The 17,479-nt window shown below is 37.1% G+C and overlaps 1 protein-coding gene across 6 annotated transcripts in view; it reads right to left on the bottom strand.

Moving 5' to 3' along the window:
• LOC106461555 (TBC1 domain family member 5-like) overlaps nucleotides 1-17,479 on the bottom strand; it is a 259,839-nt gene that overhangs the window by 231,810 nt on the left and 10,550 nt on the right. For 5 of the 6 annotated variants that reach the window (XM_013921391.2, XM_022388548.1, XM_022388545.1 and 2 more), the window contains exons 2-3: nucleotides 9,486-9,618; nucleotides 8,745-8,853 (exon numbers count right to left, since the gene is read on the bottom strand). In XM_013921391.2, the coding sequence (XP_013776845.1) occupies nucleotides 8,745-8,853; nucleotides 9,486-9,538 (162 nt within the window). In that variant the 5' untranslated portion in view covers nucleotides 9,539-9,618. Of the gene's footprint in view, nucleotides 1-8,744; nucleotides 8,854-9,485; nucleotides 9,619-17,479 lie in introns of those variants that run through there. The other variant, XM_022388549.1, reaches the window with a different exon arrangement.

Below are 17,479 nucleotides of genomic sequence, written 5' to 3'. Positions count from 1 at the left end.
ATTTTAATTTAGTGCTGCCCTTTATATGAAATTATTTTTTAATGCCACAAGCCTTGAGCTCCCACATACCCCACGATCAATATGGTTCAACTGCATCTCGTTTGTAAATCATCATGCAACAACTATCCACCAATAGGAGTACAAAACACCTTCCTGACACACATGACTCCCTCTATTTGATTCTTCCTAACTATCACTTTAAGTTCTGGCAGAAAATGGAAGCACTGGCTTTCAGTGGGGAGGAAGGGTGATAAGTGTGAGAGGCAAGAATGTATCAGAAATACATTTTCAGTATAGAAAATCATAACTTCCAATACGGTACCTTACCTCTGCTCACGAATATAGCTAGAATCCCACACTGAATAGGTGGAGGGATCAGTGTGAGGGAAAGAAAGAAGCACCCTCTGAAAGCATTTGAAGAGCACCCAAAAAGTGGAGATCCTCACAGTAGAGGATTCTATGTGGAAGACCACACCACATCTGTACCAGGTATACTCTATGCCCAGTGTGGAAAGAGGTGTTGCAAACATGGGCAGAAAATGAAAGGAGCACATCCAAAAAGGACAGAACACTGGTTGGATAAGGATCTGAACCATGTGATATTGTAATCGCAATCCCTTGGAAGACAGTAAAGTGGAAGAGAGTAAAAGGCTAGGGTGCAACGAACTGTACATAGCAAGTCAACTGCATCCAAAACCCAGCCACCAGGAACTGACATCCATGTAGGGGTATGATGAGAGATCCAAATTGAAGGAGTGAACTGCAATTCTCAATGGCTCACTATAAAGCTACAACATCCCCTTGGATAAACCCATTCAAAGATGGAGCATGAGAATGGAAGACATCTCATCCTCTACACCAGCGAAACACTACCACTCTACTCTCAACTGAATGGATTCCATATTGTTAGTATCGTATGTGTATATATGTATACATATATCATATATATTGATCACATTCACCTCAATGGCTTGGAACTGGAAAGTTATAAGGTCTCCCATACTCCATCGTAGAACAAGGGGGGGGGGGGTAGGAAAATGCGATGGACAGTCTGGAGGAAAGAAAACACCAGAGACAGCGTAATGGGTGACCTTTCATGGTTTTTATACCATATTTTGAAAAGCAGACCACCCCTGATTTATGCTATCCCATTCTGCTTTACCCATGTAAGTCTATGAATTAGTATGGTCTGGAACAGCCATATATATGAGACAAATATATAGCAAAAGAAAAACCTATAAGCAATTTTGTGGAACACCCCATCTAACAATATGTGCTATTGCTCATGGGAATAAAGTATTTTATGATGGAATCATGGACATACAGTGTGGATTTGTGATGCATTAAGTATACCTGGATAGGCAACACTTGCCACAGAGCAGGATCCTAACAGTAAAAAATGGGACAAGCCCCCAAAATAAAGTATATAAAAAAGATAACTTACCCAGTCACAGTCTCACTGAAGTTAAACGAATGGCCACAGGCAGAAGACAATATCCCAACAAGGAAGAGATGGCCACCCAATGCAAATAGTGAGAGATAAACATATGTAGTAGTCCACATGCCCACTTGAAGAATTTCTTCCAAAGAACAATGGATGTGAGATGCTAAAGAAAAGGTAAAGTGCCTGATCTGATGTGATGACACCTGGAACAGATTGTGAGAAGAAGAAGACAAGGAGGAATAAGCCAATCGAATCAAAAGCCACACCCAATTGATAAGTGTTGAAAGAGAAAGGACATGAACAGAGGATTGTTGCAATGGGTTGAAAAGGCAGGAACAAGAAATATGGATGGAAGCCATGCAGGAAATGTAACAATAAAGAGCACATACTGGAAATAGAAGCCCTTCCAGATCAGACTGGGAATAAAGGTGGGAAATGGAAGGAAGCAAAATCAGCAAGAAGGAAGAATTTCCTTCACAAGCTGCCTAAGTCTTGGGAAGAAAAAATCAACCCAGATAAAGGAGAACATATGTGAAATGGTACAGATTGTAGGAGATATCAATGGCAAGTATATTAGACTGACAACATCCACAGATTAATAGGAGTAGGAAGTAGGTCTGAAGGGACAAGTGAAACACAGAACAAGAGGACAAAGATTCAAATAGAAGTAAAGTGATGAAGTTAAAAACCACACTGACATCCCAATTTGGAAAGACTGCTTGACAAGAATGTCTATGGATCTGGAAGGAATGTAACAACATGGATAGGACAGGTAAACACAAGATGGTACTGTGAAAAATGGAAGGTGTGTGATAAGGCTGCTCAATATCAAGCAGTGGACAAGACCGAGGTCCCAAGATCAAATAGCCAAATGAGGAAATCAGTAATAAGAGGAACGGTGGGTTGAGATGTGGGAAAAAACCCTGACACAACAACCAACGGTGGAAGACATTCCATACACATTGACAAGCCATCATTGAGGAAGAGCAAATGGAGCATATGGAATGAGCCAAAAAGGAAGTGACCTGCCAAAACAATATGGACCACCTCGCCAAGGACCTGATAAAAGCCAAACTTTAAAATGAAGGGCAGGATGAAATACCAGTGACTGAAGTTGACAAAGATGGGATGGAGTGAGAAGAAGTGGCAATGGAGGGGCAGTACAGAGTTGAAGTAATCAAGAAAACTAGGGTTGTGCCGGCCAGTAAGGAGCAATCAGAAGAACCAGACACGGAGTGGCACAGATGATCAAAATCACCCTTGGAAGAAAACAGATGGGAGAATAAACATATAGGTACTGGTTGGTCCAATCCTGACTGAAAGCATCGACAGCTATTGGATGAAGAACTAGAGACAAAAAAAAGAGCTAACTTGGCATTGTGAAAATAGCCACCAGAAAACATGATGATCAAGGGTCTACTCCATGGGATAATTTTGTCCAGCCAGGAAAGACGATCTGGCACTAGGAGGAAAGCAGCTGGAACATGACATGCCAGGATATGTATACCAAGCATGTGGTCCTAAAAAAGTAGATCCAAAGTTTGACTGCAAAGGGAATGAGAACAGCTGCCACCTTGATGGTTGGTATAAACTACCACTGTATAATTGCCAGAATAGATTATGACAATTTGATTCCTGACTAGAGGAAAAAAGCAATCCAAATGTGAAAGTTATTCAAATATAAAAGAAGAATAACTAAGGTAAGTTTGCACAGAAAACTATAAAATCAAAAAACAATGGTAAAATGTAGAAATACTGTTTCCACTTCGTATGATATTAATAAAGAAAAAAATGTGTGAATAGAGCACAACAAAACACATCTTGACTGTAGCACTGCCAAATGAAAATTGTTAGTTCAATATAATCAAATATAGAGAGTCACATGCATCAGCAGAGTGTGCTGCATTCCTATTAGTTGTTGCATGATTATTTACATGCAAGATGCAGATGAACCATGTTGATCATGAGGTACATCTCAAGGCTTGTGACATGTGAAAACAAATTTTGCATATAAAGAGCACCACTGAAGGAGAATATCCATATCTGTGAGAGGAGGTAAAGTACAGTGTCAGAAATTTTTTCTTTATTTGTTTGCTTGTTTTTCTTAATGCAGTGTTTCAACAGACATAGGAAGGTTTTATTTATAACCAAGCTCTAAATACAACGAGGTTCTAGCCGTAATATTTATTGTTAATCTATTATTCCTGTTTCACCCTGAACTTAAGCTTTTTAAAGGAACACCAAATTTCTGTAAACAAACTAACTTCAAGTGGTAATGATATTTGGTCAAAAAGTTTTAATATGTGACCATTTTAACCAAAAAAGATAAAGATATACAATTTTTTATACCTATCTCCTTCTGTAATTTTTTTACTTATATGGATGGGTGGGGTTCTTTACAGTAAGTGTCTGTGACTTGCAATATATTTCAACAAAAAACAAACAGCATACAGTCCATTTGTTTTAAAATAATATACTAAAACAAGTCAAGCATATATACAAATGTTTGTTACACAGTTCATCACTACAGTTGTATCCAGAGCTTTAAATGATTGTCTCTTTTTTGTCAATGTCCACACAGGCTTGTTCAGTTACTTCAGAACATAATTGACAAAAAGAATTATTCTCCTCTGCTCAGTTGTTAAAATACAATTAGTGATAATTTCACTTATATTACACTGTTGGTTACCACAGTTGTATCCAGAGCTTTAAATAATTGTATCTTTTCAACAAACATCCACATCCACAGAGATTTGACAAATTATTCTTCTCTAATGTGTTCTTATAATACAATATGCAATAGTTTCACTTTAAAAAAATTCACTATACACTCTTTATGGCTAAACTTACAAACAGTCTAGATCTCTCACTAACAGATGTGGGTGGAAAAAGGGAGGAGCACATCTATACAGGAAAAAACAATGGTGGGATAAGGATCTGAACCACCATATAACAAACCTTAATCCTATAGAGTACTGGAATGTGGGTGAAGTCAAAGTATGTGCCCCAAGGTGTAGAGTGGCTAGGGCGAGATGGACCATACAAGGCAAGTCAACTGTATCCAAAACCCAACTGCCAGGAACTGACATTCACATGGGGTAGGATGAGAATCATACCATCAATAAATCAACTACAATCCAAAACCCAGCCATCTGGTGGGGGTAGGAAAGAGAATCATACAGTCTTCACCACAAGTTCAGCAGAACAGAGGGAATCCCGAACCCACAGCTCAGTGAACGGAACACATGATAGCAATGTGATAAATTGTTTGACCAATCTGGAAAACTGGCATCCAGACAATTGGCATAAGAAAGATGTCTCAATAATGGAAATTAACTCACTCAAAACCAATCCATCAGAAACTGCCCTCAGCACAATAACATCCTTGGTATATGAAAATATCAAGGGATAGTGGAAGAAGAAGAACCGTATTAATCTACATGCCCAACCACCGTGACCCACAACACGAGTGGAGGGAACAAGAATATAATTAAGTGAGACAGAGAGACACCTATAAGACATGTAAAAACTTATGTTGATTGGTTCAGCTCTGAATCCAAAACCCAGCCACTGGGAACCAACATCCTTGTGGAGGAATGATGAGGGTTCTCAATCGAAGGGGTGAACTGTATTTTGACAGCTCACTCCAAAGATACAGCATCCCCTCAGATTAATCAATACAGAGATGGAACACCAGATTGGAGAACATTTCGTCATCTACACCTGCAGAATACCACCACCCTATTCTCAACTGAATGGTTGAAGCATTACTTGTATCGTATATCAATATTACATTCAGGAGGATGCCTCCCTGGTCCACCACCCCAGTGACCGAACAGTGGTAAGAACTCCCATACTGCACTGGGAGAAAAAAAGAGGGAGAAAATGCAGTGGAGAGTCCTGAGAAATATCAATACTGGAGACAGTGCAACAGGTAACCACAGAAACCCTATTTTAAAAAGTAGACCATACTTGATATATTCAATCAAAGGCATGGCTGGGATGGGCAGCTATCCCCTTCTGCTTTACACAGGAAGACCATGGGTGAGAACAGTCCAGAAAGCACATATTAATAAAACAAATATATTGCAAAGAAAAACCTACAAGCGATCTTGTGGAACACCCCATCTCAACAGTAAGCGCTATTGCAAAGGAAGGAGGAAGAGAAATACGAGCCTCCAATGAATCCCCCGTAAGATTCTATTGGTTGTCCAGAGCCCACTGAAGAGACCTCATATGGGCTCAACTCAAGAGGATAACGGCTTTTAGACAAGATCACATCTTCAAAAGTGAAAGAACTTCATGAGCTGTAAGAGAGGGAGAAGTAAAGACATAGAGAACTGAAAGCTCCATCAAACAAAGTTGAAAAGGAGAAGGTTGGGCCCAACTAAGATGAGTGTTGAAAAAAGACACCCAGATGGAGAAGATATTGGGTTGGTATGAGGAATGACTTCTCTAATTTGCTTAACCAACCCACACGAGCTGCCTCCAGGAGCAGTAGATGAATGTGATGGGTGGACTCCTGTTCGGAATGAGCTAACAGAAGCCAATCATTCATGTAATGATGTAAGTGCAACCCATGAGCATGCAAATGTCAGGCAAAAGCCTTGAGCACTCAACAAAAGATATATGGGCCAAAGCAAGCCCAAAGGGCAGGGAATAAAATTGATAAATTACTCCATGATGAGCGAACTGAAGATAACTCCTCGACTGACAAGATAAGCATTTGCGACATCCACCTTGGTCATCCACAAACTCGGAGAAAAAGCCCATCTGAGGGTGGGAAAAGACTCCATGGTAAATCACAGTAGAAACAAAAACTGACTGAGGTGGGACAAATCAATCACAGGCCACCAATCCCTGGTTTTCTTGGATACCACAAACAGCCCAGAATAAAAACCTGGAGAAGGATGATTGACTGGGAGAGAAGATCTTGTACCACCTTGGACAGATGTTGACTAGTAGTAGGATCCCAATGCAATGGAAAGGAAACAAGTGCCTGAGACAATGGAGAAGAGGAAAGAAAATGGATGACAAGTCCCATGGATAATACCCAAATAATCCACAGATCTGTGGCAAAAAGGGGAACAAAATTCATCAAGTGATCCCCCACTGGACTGGAACCCATGGGGGAGTCACCAGTACTGTTGGTGACATGTCCATCTGCACTGAATATAATGACGAGATGGGGAACCCTTGGAGGTAGGAACAGGTAAGGGTTGGGAAGAAAATGGATGGGAAACAGTAAATGGGGCAGATATAAGCTCTGAATGAGATGAACGATCCAACAAAGAAGAAAGGGTAGTTTGTTGTTGCACCGATTCTCTGCAGTATTCCAAAGTCTCAGGAATATTACCAAAAACATACTGCTGTAGAATAGGTGCCATACATAAGTCAAGAGATAAGTAATGGAGCCTGGGACAAAGCAGCATACCTCTCCAGGAGATCCCAACAACAGAGAAACCACATGTGTAAGGATAGAGCCAAAGAAGACAAACATTCAAATGTAGAGGTAATCAAGGAGAAGCTATTCCTCGAAAAACCCTCAGGATCTCTATGGATTGCCTCGGAAAGAAGGTGGATGGAAGACAAGTACCATAGGAGAGTCAACAGAGTAAGATGAAGGAAGAAAATTGAGCATGGGATAAACAAACAGGATGATCAGGGTCCACTCCCCACATGGGCAAAATCAATTATAACTGTTGAGAACCGAGAAACAGACATTCAGCTTGATGGTAGATCAAAGCAAACTGATCTAAAGCACATGGAGGGCAAGGCATGGTGGCAACATCAACCATTTGAGAAACAAATCACCCAGCACGAACCCTAGTATCTGGGAAGGGGAAAAACCAAATACTTAGAGGAGGAGGTATCATGTAACAAAGAAGGAAGGGGATCATATGAAATTGGGGAAATGGATAAAACAGAACATACCTGAGAAATCATGTCTAAAAAAGCCATACTCGGCCTAGCTGATTCTGCAATAGGGGCATAGGAAGATGTGGCAAAATCAGGTGAAGGAAAAAGGCTGCCAAAATCCTTGTTGATCCAAACAGGTTTGGCATGTTCAGGAGGAATAGGGGCAAGATCAGGAGAAACAGATTGACTCATATAATGATCAATCTCACAGTGGATGATAGTCGATAAGTCCAAAGACGAATCACCCCCACCTATAGCCTGTGTGTTTGCACTAGTAGAAGGTAGTACCTCCAAAATGGTAACCTGAAGTTCAGAATTCATAGTGAAAGAATGAAATATCAAACACAATCAGTTGATGAGAAAAAAAAATGAAAAACTGGGAAAATAAGTTATTTGAAAAGTCGTTAAATTTTGAAGAAAAAAAAAACAGAAAAAAAAACCAACTTTGGAATAGGATAAAAAAAATACAAAGTTTAACAAAAAAAAACACAATCGAAGAGCGCTACTAAAACATCTTGACATGAGTACTGCGAAACAAGAAGTGATAGTTTGGTAGAATCAAATAGAGGGAGTCATATGCATCAGGAGAGTGTGTCGCACTGTTATTGATGAAGGGTTGTCGTATGATGATTTACACGAGATAAGCAGTTGAACCAGTTGATTGTAAAGTACATGGGAGCTCCAGTTAAAAATTCATGTTTTTTTTCTTCCATGACAATATTTCTTCTATTTCAATATACAGTTGAACCTGTTATTGCCCATTTATTTCCAAATCATTATGAAATACAATGGCTGAAAGAATAATAACTGCATTTAAACTACTTTATTGCAAATGTTACAAGAATTAAATATTTCTTATTTTTCATATACAAGTCCAACTGAATGCTCTGTGCACTATTTGAATGACAAAAAATTAAACTGCCATTGTATTAGATTTTGGTGTATAACCAATAACTAGATTTTGAAGTTAATAATTTTTTATCATAGCCCTACCTTTTTCTGGTCTCTGCACATTTTGAAAGCTTTGTATCACATCATATTTTAAGTGTAGTATGTTACATTAGAAATATGTTTAATACTTTCTTTTGTACAAGTTCTACTTAATATATAATAAAACTTATTTTTGAGCTCTGAAAAAAATAACAGTCATTTTAAAAGGATATATATATGTGTTTTGAATCAATTATACAAGGACTTTTTATTAGGTAATGTTTCAACTGTCCTCTTGTGGTTGTCACCATGTGTAATTAAGTTTAAGACACTGATGACAGTGATTTAACTCATTTCCAAAATAATAATAAATTTTCTAAGTGTACTACTATGCTTATGCTTGTTATAATTTTTTTTTACTGCTAACACTTTTAAAACATTGAAAACTTACCCGCCAACAAATACTTCGAAATACACAACTTCTCAGTTGTCCTTTGAGCCCAATATTTCTTAACTTCTCAAGATAAAACTTGTTACCAAAGAGTTCTTCCCATTCATCACTATTAATAAAAACATTTTGTATAACTTCACAATTACAATCATGTAAAAAGTTTTAACATTACACAAATACAAAATGTCAGAATTGCTTTCTGTTGATTAAATTCCAAAAGACTGCAACAGCATTTGCTGTATGTATATTTATAATTACATTTTAAGTATATACTTAATGAAATTATAGGTCTTTTCAAGGTGTTTTACAAATAAAAAATTCACACATACCAATGTAAATGTATACTTGAAAATATTTTTCTTTTACCTCTTAATATCACCCTTATAACCAGTTATTCATATCAAATATATTTGTACAATAAAAACATAAGGGTTTTTAAAAACTTTTAAAAGTACTGAAACATTTTTTAATAAATTCAAAGTAAAACTAATTTTCGGGAATATTTAAATAAGGAACTTGTTTTTCTCAAAAGCCTAATTCATATCTTAACCCTTGTTTAGGGGCTTTTTTTTGTCAAAACATCAAATTCTACCAACAAGTTGTCATTCTTCATTATACATGTTTTCAATTTAAAATATATGATCAAAGCTTCTGTTAAAAAATTTTCAAAATGTTAAATGCTTTGCAAAATTGTTGTAACTACATTTCTGACTTAATTCATACACAAATCCTAATACATACTTGTACGAGGCAGCTGTTTTTTGCCCTTTCACTTTTTCACCATTTTCATCCATTGGTCCAGATAGATTTTTAGGAACTGCAAAAACTGCTTACTTGCTGACCTTAGTTTCAGTACGTATCCAAATAATGTTTACTGTAAGGAGAAAAATAAATATAATCTTTGGATGAATCTCACTAAATTTAGACTGAAAATATCAAATAAATAAAGCATTACTGAATGACCTTGAGCTAAACTTTCATAATACACAAAAATGTATAGATGTGTCAACAATTACTTGTTTCTTAAAAATGGAAACCCAAAGGTTTAAATATCTTAGCATCCAAGGCCCCCAGGATGAGAAATAATGAACATTCAACTATCCAATTTAATATTTTTGCCAAGGCATAGCAGCTCATAGAATGGCTCTAAGTTCAAGTACTAGCTTTTAGCCAATAGCTCCATCTCTTGACCAATTTGAAATGTAATGACAGCCCCAGCTATTGAGGATTCCCTTTAATTTATACCTTATGTACTGAAAACAATTATGATTCTTTAGTATATGAAGATTAAACTAGCTTTCATACCTTTTTAAGTTTGACCATGTGTAACAGGTATTAAAATTGTGTATTTATTTATTTATATGTCAGAAGTATTTAGCATCAGCCAAAACACAGGCTATCTTCCAACAGTGGGATCCTGCTAATATTCTGATGCATAAATAATTTGATTTCATATTATAAGGTATAACAGAAACATCAAAATTAATAAGATTACATTTTGTAAAGGAAGATTTCCCTACTCAGTGACATGTTATAGATTTAAAAGGGTGGGGGGTTGAATTTAACTATAAAAGGTTCAATATCCATAAAAGTTGTGATATAGCATGTATATGATATAATGCTCACAGTTTGTAAGGTACAACAAAAGCATGAAGTGGGTTTTATTTGAGAACTTAAGACTAGCATGCACATTTAGAAAAGCTAGCAGTGAAGATAAACAACTTGTATGTAGAGTTTGTAGGATGGAGGAAAAATTGAAGGCTATCCTAAACAGGATAGGGGTATTGGATAAAGAAAATGGTAAACTATGTGAAACAGCAACAGGATTTAAAAAGGATATTAAGTTTTTGCATGCAAACGATACAATGACTAATGATGAATTCCAAGAAGTTAAAAACAGTACTAACAGGGCTAGTAGTAGTGGATTTCATTAAAATGAGCAGGTTCTAATATGTAACAGAGTTCAGCCTTTAGCTTGTGCAGATAGGGATAGGAATGAAAAATATATGGAGATTATTGTTATAGTTTATTCTTTAGTAAGAGACTTGGATAAGTGGATACTGTGGGATAAGTAGGAAGAAAATAATTATATTATTTTATCCAGGAGCAGAGTTGCAATGAAACAGTAAAGAGTGCAAGTGGTGATGCAGTCTTTGTAGTGAAGTAGGAGTTAAAGATACAGGAAAGAGTAAATGAGAGGAGCTTAGTGTTAAGTACAAGATATTGATAAAGGTTTTCAACAAAAAGGGCCATAACAACATAATTCTTCCAGTAATACTGCCAATACTTAATCGTGAGGATGAAATTATAAGTAGGTCACTAGGGCTGAAAGGTAGGCTTAAGTTAATAGGTAAGGGCAAAGCAGGTTGGCTGGATGTAATTATGGGAACAGTTATGTGGAAAAAAAGGAGCTTTTCAGAATGGATGGTTTACATTTAAATAATGAATGGGCCAACTTGTTTGCAAGAATTACTAACTTAACTGAAATGGCAACTTTAAACTAGGTCTAAGCAGTGGTAAAAGCCAGAATAATGAGGAAAAATAAAAAAGTAGAGAAAAGTATAGTGTAGGAACAAAGTACAAAAGTAGTTTTAAATGGTACGTCAAATTATAACTCATGTAATGCTAGAAGTATAAGAAATAAAAGGGATTAAAATATTGGTAAGAAAAAAATTCTGATTTGTTGGAATAACTGAAATCTGGTTAAATGTAGACAATTTTGATGACAGGAATGTCTATAACATACAAGAATATAAGTTGTTTAATACTGATAAAGTACTAAAAAGGTGGGAAACAGCAGCATCATATGTAAAATGTGAGTGTATCCTGTTCAAGTTGAGGATATCAAAGCTAACACCAATGTGATTGAGGTTTTATGGGTTTCTGATAGTGGTAATAAGGAGAGATGGCTTTTAGTTTGACATTTGTTAGAGACCACCAGATGAAACTAATGAGAAACTAACAGTGAGATAAAGAATTCAGCTGTTAATGAGGTTATAATTTTAGGAGATTTTAATTTCAGGTACATAGGCTTGGAAATGTTAGTGTCAAATCATAAGGGAGACAGGATTTTAGAAACTGTTCAGGATAGTTTTCTCCACCAAATCATTAGGGAATCTACAAGATACAATGCTATTTTGACATTTAATGTTAACTTCTAATACAGAAATGGGTGACAGGGTGGTGATTAGACAAGTGATCATTGTTCAATTAGATTTGCATATGGAGTTAAAGAATAATAATATTTTAGTTACAAATTTTTAAAAAGATGAGAGCTGGAGCACAACATCACCATCCGGGTCCCACCACACGAAAGTGGATTGCTTCTGTGAAAGATACGCAACCTCACCTTCTGGGTCCAACTGCATGAAAGTGAATTGCTTCAAGAAAATATACACAACCTCCATCTCTGGATAGAACCACACAGAAGATGGGCATAAAACAAACTCCAGAAAACATCACATGAAGGTGAAGTATATGATTGGAGGATGAAAATCCATCTACACCAGCAGAAAATCACCATCCTACTGAATGGAAGTGCTCACATTCAGAAGGACTCCTCCATGTTCCTCCACCCCAATGGCTCAGAACTGGAAAGTGGCAAGGACTCTCATACTCCACTAGAAGAACAAGGGGAGTCAAAATTCAGCAAAGAATCCAAAGGAATGCCAACACCAGAGACAGTACAATGGGTAACTGCAAAAAACCCTATATTGAAAAGCAGACCGACGCTGAATTTTTCAATTGAAGAGATGGCAGGGATGGGCAACTATCCCCTTCTGCTTTACCCATGCAAGTCCATGGGTTAGTATGGTCAGGAATGGGAATATTCATGAAGTAAATATTTCATGAGGAAAAACTACTAGTGATCTTGTGGAACACCATAACTCAACAGTGTGCATTACTGGCCTTGGGTTTACATCTTGGCTGTACAGTACAGATTTGAGAAATAGATTGCATATCTGGACAGGCAATGCTCTCCACTCAGAGGGATCCTAAGCCTAAATGGGACATGCCACTAGAAGAAAAAAATATATTGAAAAAAAATGTAACTAACCCAGCAGCACCCACACTGAAGTTTGAAGGATGCAACAGGCAATGAATGTATGCAGTATACTTCACATGCTCAACTGAAGAATTTCCTCTGAATTATGGAGGTGAGATGCCAGGGAAAAGGTAAGGTGCCTGATCTGATGTGACAACACCTGGAACAGATTTTGGTGCCGAAGCAAGACCAAAAGGGAAGGAGCAAAACTGATACACGATCGTGAAGTGAACAAACCAAAGATAGCAACTGGACTGACAAGAAATAGGAATATGGAGATAAAGACATCTACCTCATCATCAAGCAATATTGCACCTCAGTATGAGAAAGGACTCCATGGTAAAGCAGGGAAAATTTTAGGCAGGACAGATCAATCACAAGATGCCAGTCCCTGGTTTTCTTGGGCATGACAAAAAGCCTGGAGTTAAAGTATGGGGAAGCCTGGCTGACGGGCTTAATAACTCTCTGTGATAGAAGAATCTGCACAGCCTCAGATAGACACTGACTGGTAGCAGGATCCCAAGGGAACGGGATGGATATTTGTACAGGAGACAACAGGGGTGGGGGGTGACAAAACTGGCCAAATGCACCCTCACTGATAAAAAAAAAACCTGTAATTGCTGATGATGATGAATCCAATGTCGTGTGGCACTACGAAATGTCGAACCTCTAGTGGTAGGAACTGGTAAAGGACAAGAAACGGCCATGCGTGAGGGCATGGGATCAGATGAAGACAAACGAGCAACCAAAGACAAAAGGGTCAAATGTTGTCTCATAGATTCCACATGTGATTCCAAAGAGTCAGAAATATCTCCAAAAACAGACCGATGGAGAAAAGAAGCCATCCATAAGTCACAAAGATAAGTGGAAGGCAGATGAACTTGTGACAAGATAGCATCCCTCCCAATAAGATTCCAACAGCAAAGAAACCACATATGAAGGAATAGGGCTGAGGATAACAATCGCACCAACCTGGAGGTAATAAGGGAAAGGGTATCTCCTGAAAACCCCTCAGGGGATTGGTGGAATGCCTCAGAAAAGAAGTATATAGTGAACAAGTACCATAAGAGAGCTTTAAGGGTAAGATGAAGGTGGAAAAATTGGCCGTGAGAGAAACAGATAGTATTGTCAGGGTCAGCCCACCACACTGTCAAAAGTGACTCCAACTGCTGGAAGTTGAAAAATGGTTGATCAGCCTGATGATAAGCCAAAGTATAATGATCAGATTCCCGTGGAGGTTGAGGTATGCTACCACCACCTGTCAAATAAGAAATGAAATGCTCAGCATGAACCCTGAAGTCAGAATGAGGAGGGAAAACAAGGTACTCTAAGGATGAGGTGTCATGTAACAAGGAAGGAATAGGATCACAGGAAATTTTTGAAACTGATAAATCAGAACACATTTGAGAAGTCATACCTAAAAAAGCTGAGTTAGGCCTGGCAGATTCCACAGGAGATGCATGGAAAGGCACGGCATAGTTAGGTGAAGGAAAAAGGCTGTCAAAATTCTCCTTGTCATGAATAGGCTCATAAGATTCAGGAGGAACCTGAACAGTGTTGAGAGAAGGTCAACTCACATAATGACCAATCTCCCGATAATTGATAGCCAAAAAATCCCCCGTTGAAACCTCCCCTGACCTGAAGCTAATGTAACGGTACTTGAAGTAGTGGTAAGAATATTAGAAGTTGTAACACAAACTTCAGAATTCATCTTAAACTGTAAAGAATTCGAAAAGGAAAAAAAATCTATATAAAACGGTAAGTTATTGTGACAAAATACTACAGAAAACCACTGTAGCAAAAGAATAATTAACTTAAATCACTACTTCGCACAAAAAATTGATGAACATGTGAAGACAGCACAATTAAAAAACATCTGCACTACATCACTGCCTAATGGAAGTTGATAGTTCAATAGAATCTAATAGAGAGAGTCACATGCATCAGGACATGACTGTTGCACTTCTATTGGTGGAGAGTTGTTGCAAGATGGTTTACATTCAAAATGCAGTGAACCACATTGATTGTGGGGTATGTGGGAGTTCAAGGCCTGTGGCATGGGAAAAAATAAAGAGCAACACTGAACAGGAATAGACATTACAGGAAGGCTACAATCTGATGATTATGGGATGGCTGGGTTATTAAATTATACTTTTCTTTAAGTTTTATTAATGAAGGTTTAAGTAATATTTCTCATCCAAAACAGTTTTCAAATAGAAACATAAGGATAAACAAGATAATCACATTAATACTGAACTTAAGAAAAATTGAAAAGTTAAAAAATTTAACGCTTATTGCCCACATAATATTGTAACGACAGCGGAAGTCGCATGACGCTGGGAGCATGCGTGTTGAAGTTTCTTGAATGATCATGAATTTGCCCAGCAGCTCGAGTGTGATCTAGATGCCCCCTTTTTAGTACATAAGCCTGGCAAAGAAAGCCAGCTGGAGATAAATAATTGAGTCAACCGAACAGTAGTGACGTTGAGCTGTAAATTGTGTGTGTTTTGCAGTTGTCGCGTAGAGGGAAGTTATCGAGCTTGTGAATCACTGTGATTTATAGCGTGTATAATAAAAGTTGTTAAGTAAAGAGATGAGAAATGTATTTATTGTGAAATTACTGTGTACTAAATGTGTGTATCGAGAAAGAATAAACTGGTTTAATCAAGAAGTAGGGACTTGTATTGCTGAAGTTCCTGGGAAAGAATTTCTACTGGAAATTAACAAGCAAGCAGATACGCAATAATATTTACCCAAAGGTTTTGAAGGAGGTTAAAGTACTGCATATGTGAGCTATTTACTACTATGTGCCAGAATCCTGAAAGTTGGCTATTGTTCCTCCTCATTTTCAAAAGAGGTGATTAAAAATTGTCTTAGTAATTACAGACCTATTAGTCATACATCAATGTTGGTAAAATTGTTTGATAGTCTGAAAAAGAGACTTTGCAAAGTCTTTTAACAAATATTAAAATTTTGTTGGAAAGTCAACTTGGTTTCACTAGAGACAAATCTTCCAAGATTCTTTAAAGAGGTTAATGCTTATGTACTGTTACTAGCAGTAGGACAAATAGGATTTTAGACTTTTATCAACAGAAATACAGAATACATATCTCAACAAATTGTCATTGCATATTATTGTTCACTGAATAGGCCACATTTGGAGTATTGTGTTCAGTCTTGGGTTCCTTTCCCTTAATACCGAATTGTTGGAAAGGGTTCAGAGAAGAACTACTAGGATGATACCTGGGATGGAAAAGTTGTCATATGAGGATAGATTAAGATCTCTTGAAAAACAGAAGAATAAGATGATCTGATCGAGATGTTTAAGATTGTTAACACAGTTGAGAGTGTTGATGCATGTTTTTTTAATTAATGGTGAGAATGGTAGGATTAGGGCACACATAAATACTGGCAGGGTAGGAGTCATCTTCATTTAAGACAGCTTTATGTTTCTAATAGGTTGATTGGCCTTTACAATGGGATGCCTTTAGATATGGTAGATGCACTTAAGTTGAGAAATGGCTTGATAAATATTAGAATTATAATGTTTGGTCTGGCTTTGAGTGTTTTAGTATTATTTTAGAGTGTAGTACAATGGATGAGACAGCCTAGATGGACCAACAGGTCCCTTGTTTAATAATAACAACAACATGCTTGTCTCCCATCCTGAGATATCAGCAACGAGTCCAAAGGTTAAGAGTCTATGTCCTGAAGATTTTGGTGATCCTGCAGACCACCATGCATTTGTACAGACCAATAAACTTTTGTTCATTTTATAAGCCTATTTATTTGCTTACTTAAGACTTTCTGGAGGTTTGCAGTCTCCACTGAAGATTTTGGATCTTCTAACACCTGCTAATAAGCACTTCAATTTTTTAAAGCTGCTATATTTAATAACATCGAGAACAAAACATTTGCATTAAAACCTTTTTAGAAAGTTGCTGGTTATTACTGGCATTATAATTCATCCATATAACTAAAAATACACTTCTTGCTATCTAAAGGTATTATGTTTAAAAAATGCTGTAATGAAACAACTACTTTGGTGCAGAAGTTATCTCCCCCCCCCCAAAAAAAAGTAAAAAGAAAATATAAATGTGTCGCAAATTTAAATGTTTTTATTTTAACTAACTCCTAAACTATTTCATATTTGTAACAGGTGATTAAATTGTGACCAGTGTATTGCCAAAACAATCTTGACTTCAAAGCTACAAACACTGAAATATGGGTCTTAGTTCCTTAGCTGCATAAATGGTAATCTTGAAGAGACAGGTGTATTTAATATGAGTGATGAAATTGTCAAGTAACTATTTTATAAAAAAAAAACCTGTACCACATTGCTAACTCGCATAATTTTTTCGTTTGCTCTTAGTTAGCTTTTGATCCTCTTCAGGAATGGTCACCAGGCTTAATGGACACTTACAGAATACAAGTTAGAAATAACAAAACTAAACAGGCCTATAACAGCTTTCCTTGAATATTGTAAATTCCACTGTTAAAACAATGTTTCTGTGGCAACTGAAATAGAACAGAATATCCAGGAAATCAACAGGATAAAAATGTCTCATTTCTTTGTGCTGAATTATGCAAACAATAAGATGAAACAACACAAGTTCATAATTTTGAAAAGACAGGTGAGCCTGCAGTTAAGATAGTGTTGATTTTCTAACAGATAAATGAGTTGCTGTTA

The sequence above is a fragment of the Limulus polyphemus genome, unplaced genomic scaffold, assembly GCF_000517525.1.
Source record: "Limulus polyphemus unplaced genomic scaffold, Limulus_polyphemus-2.1.2 Scaffold985, whole genome shotgun sequence".
Taxonomy (NCBI): Eukaryota; Metazoa; Arthropoda; class Merostomata; order Xiphosura; family Limulidae; genus Limulus; species Limulus polyphemus.
Note: the sequence above shows the minus strand (reverse complement) of the source record. Positions and strands in the feature narration are given on the sequence as shown.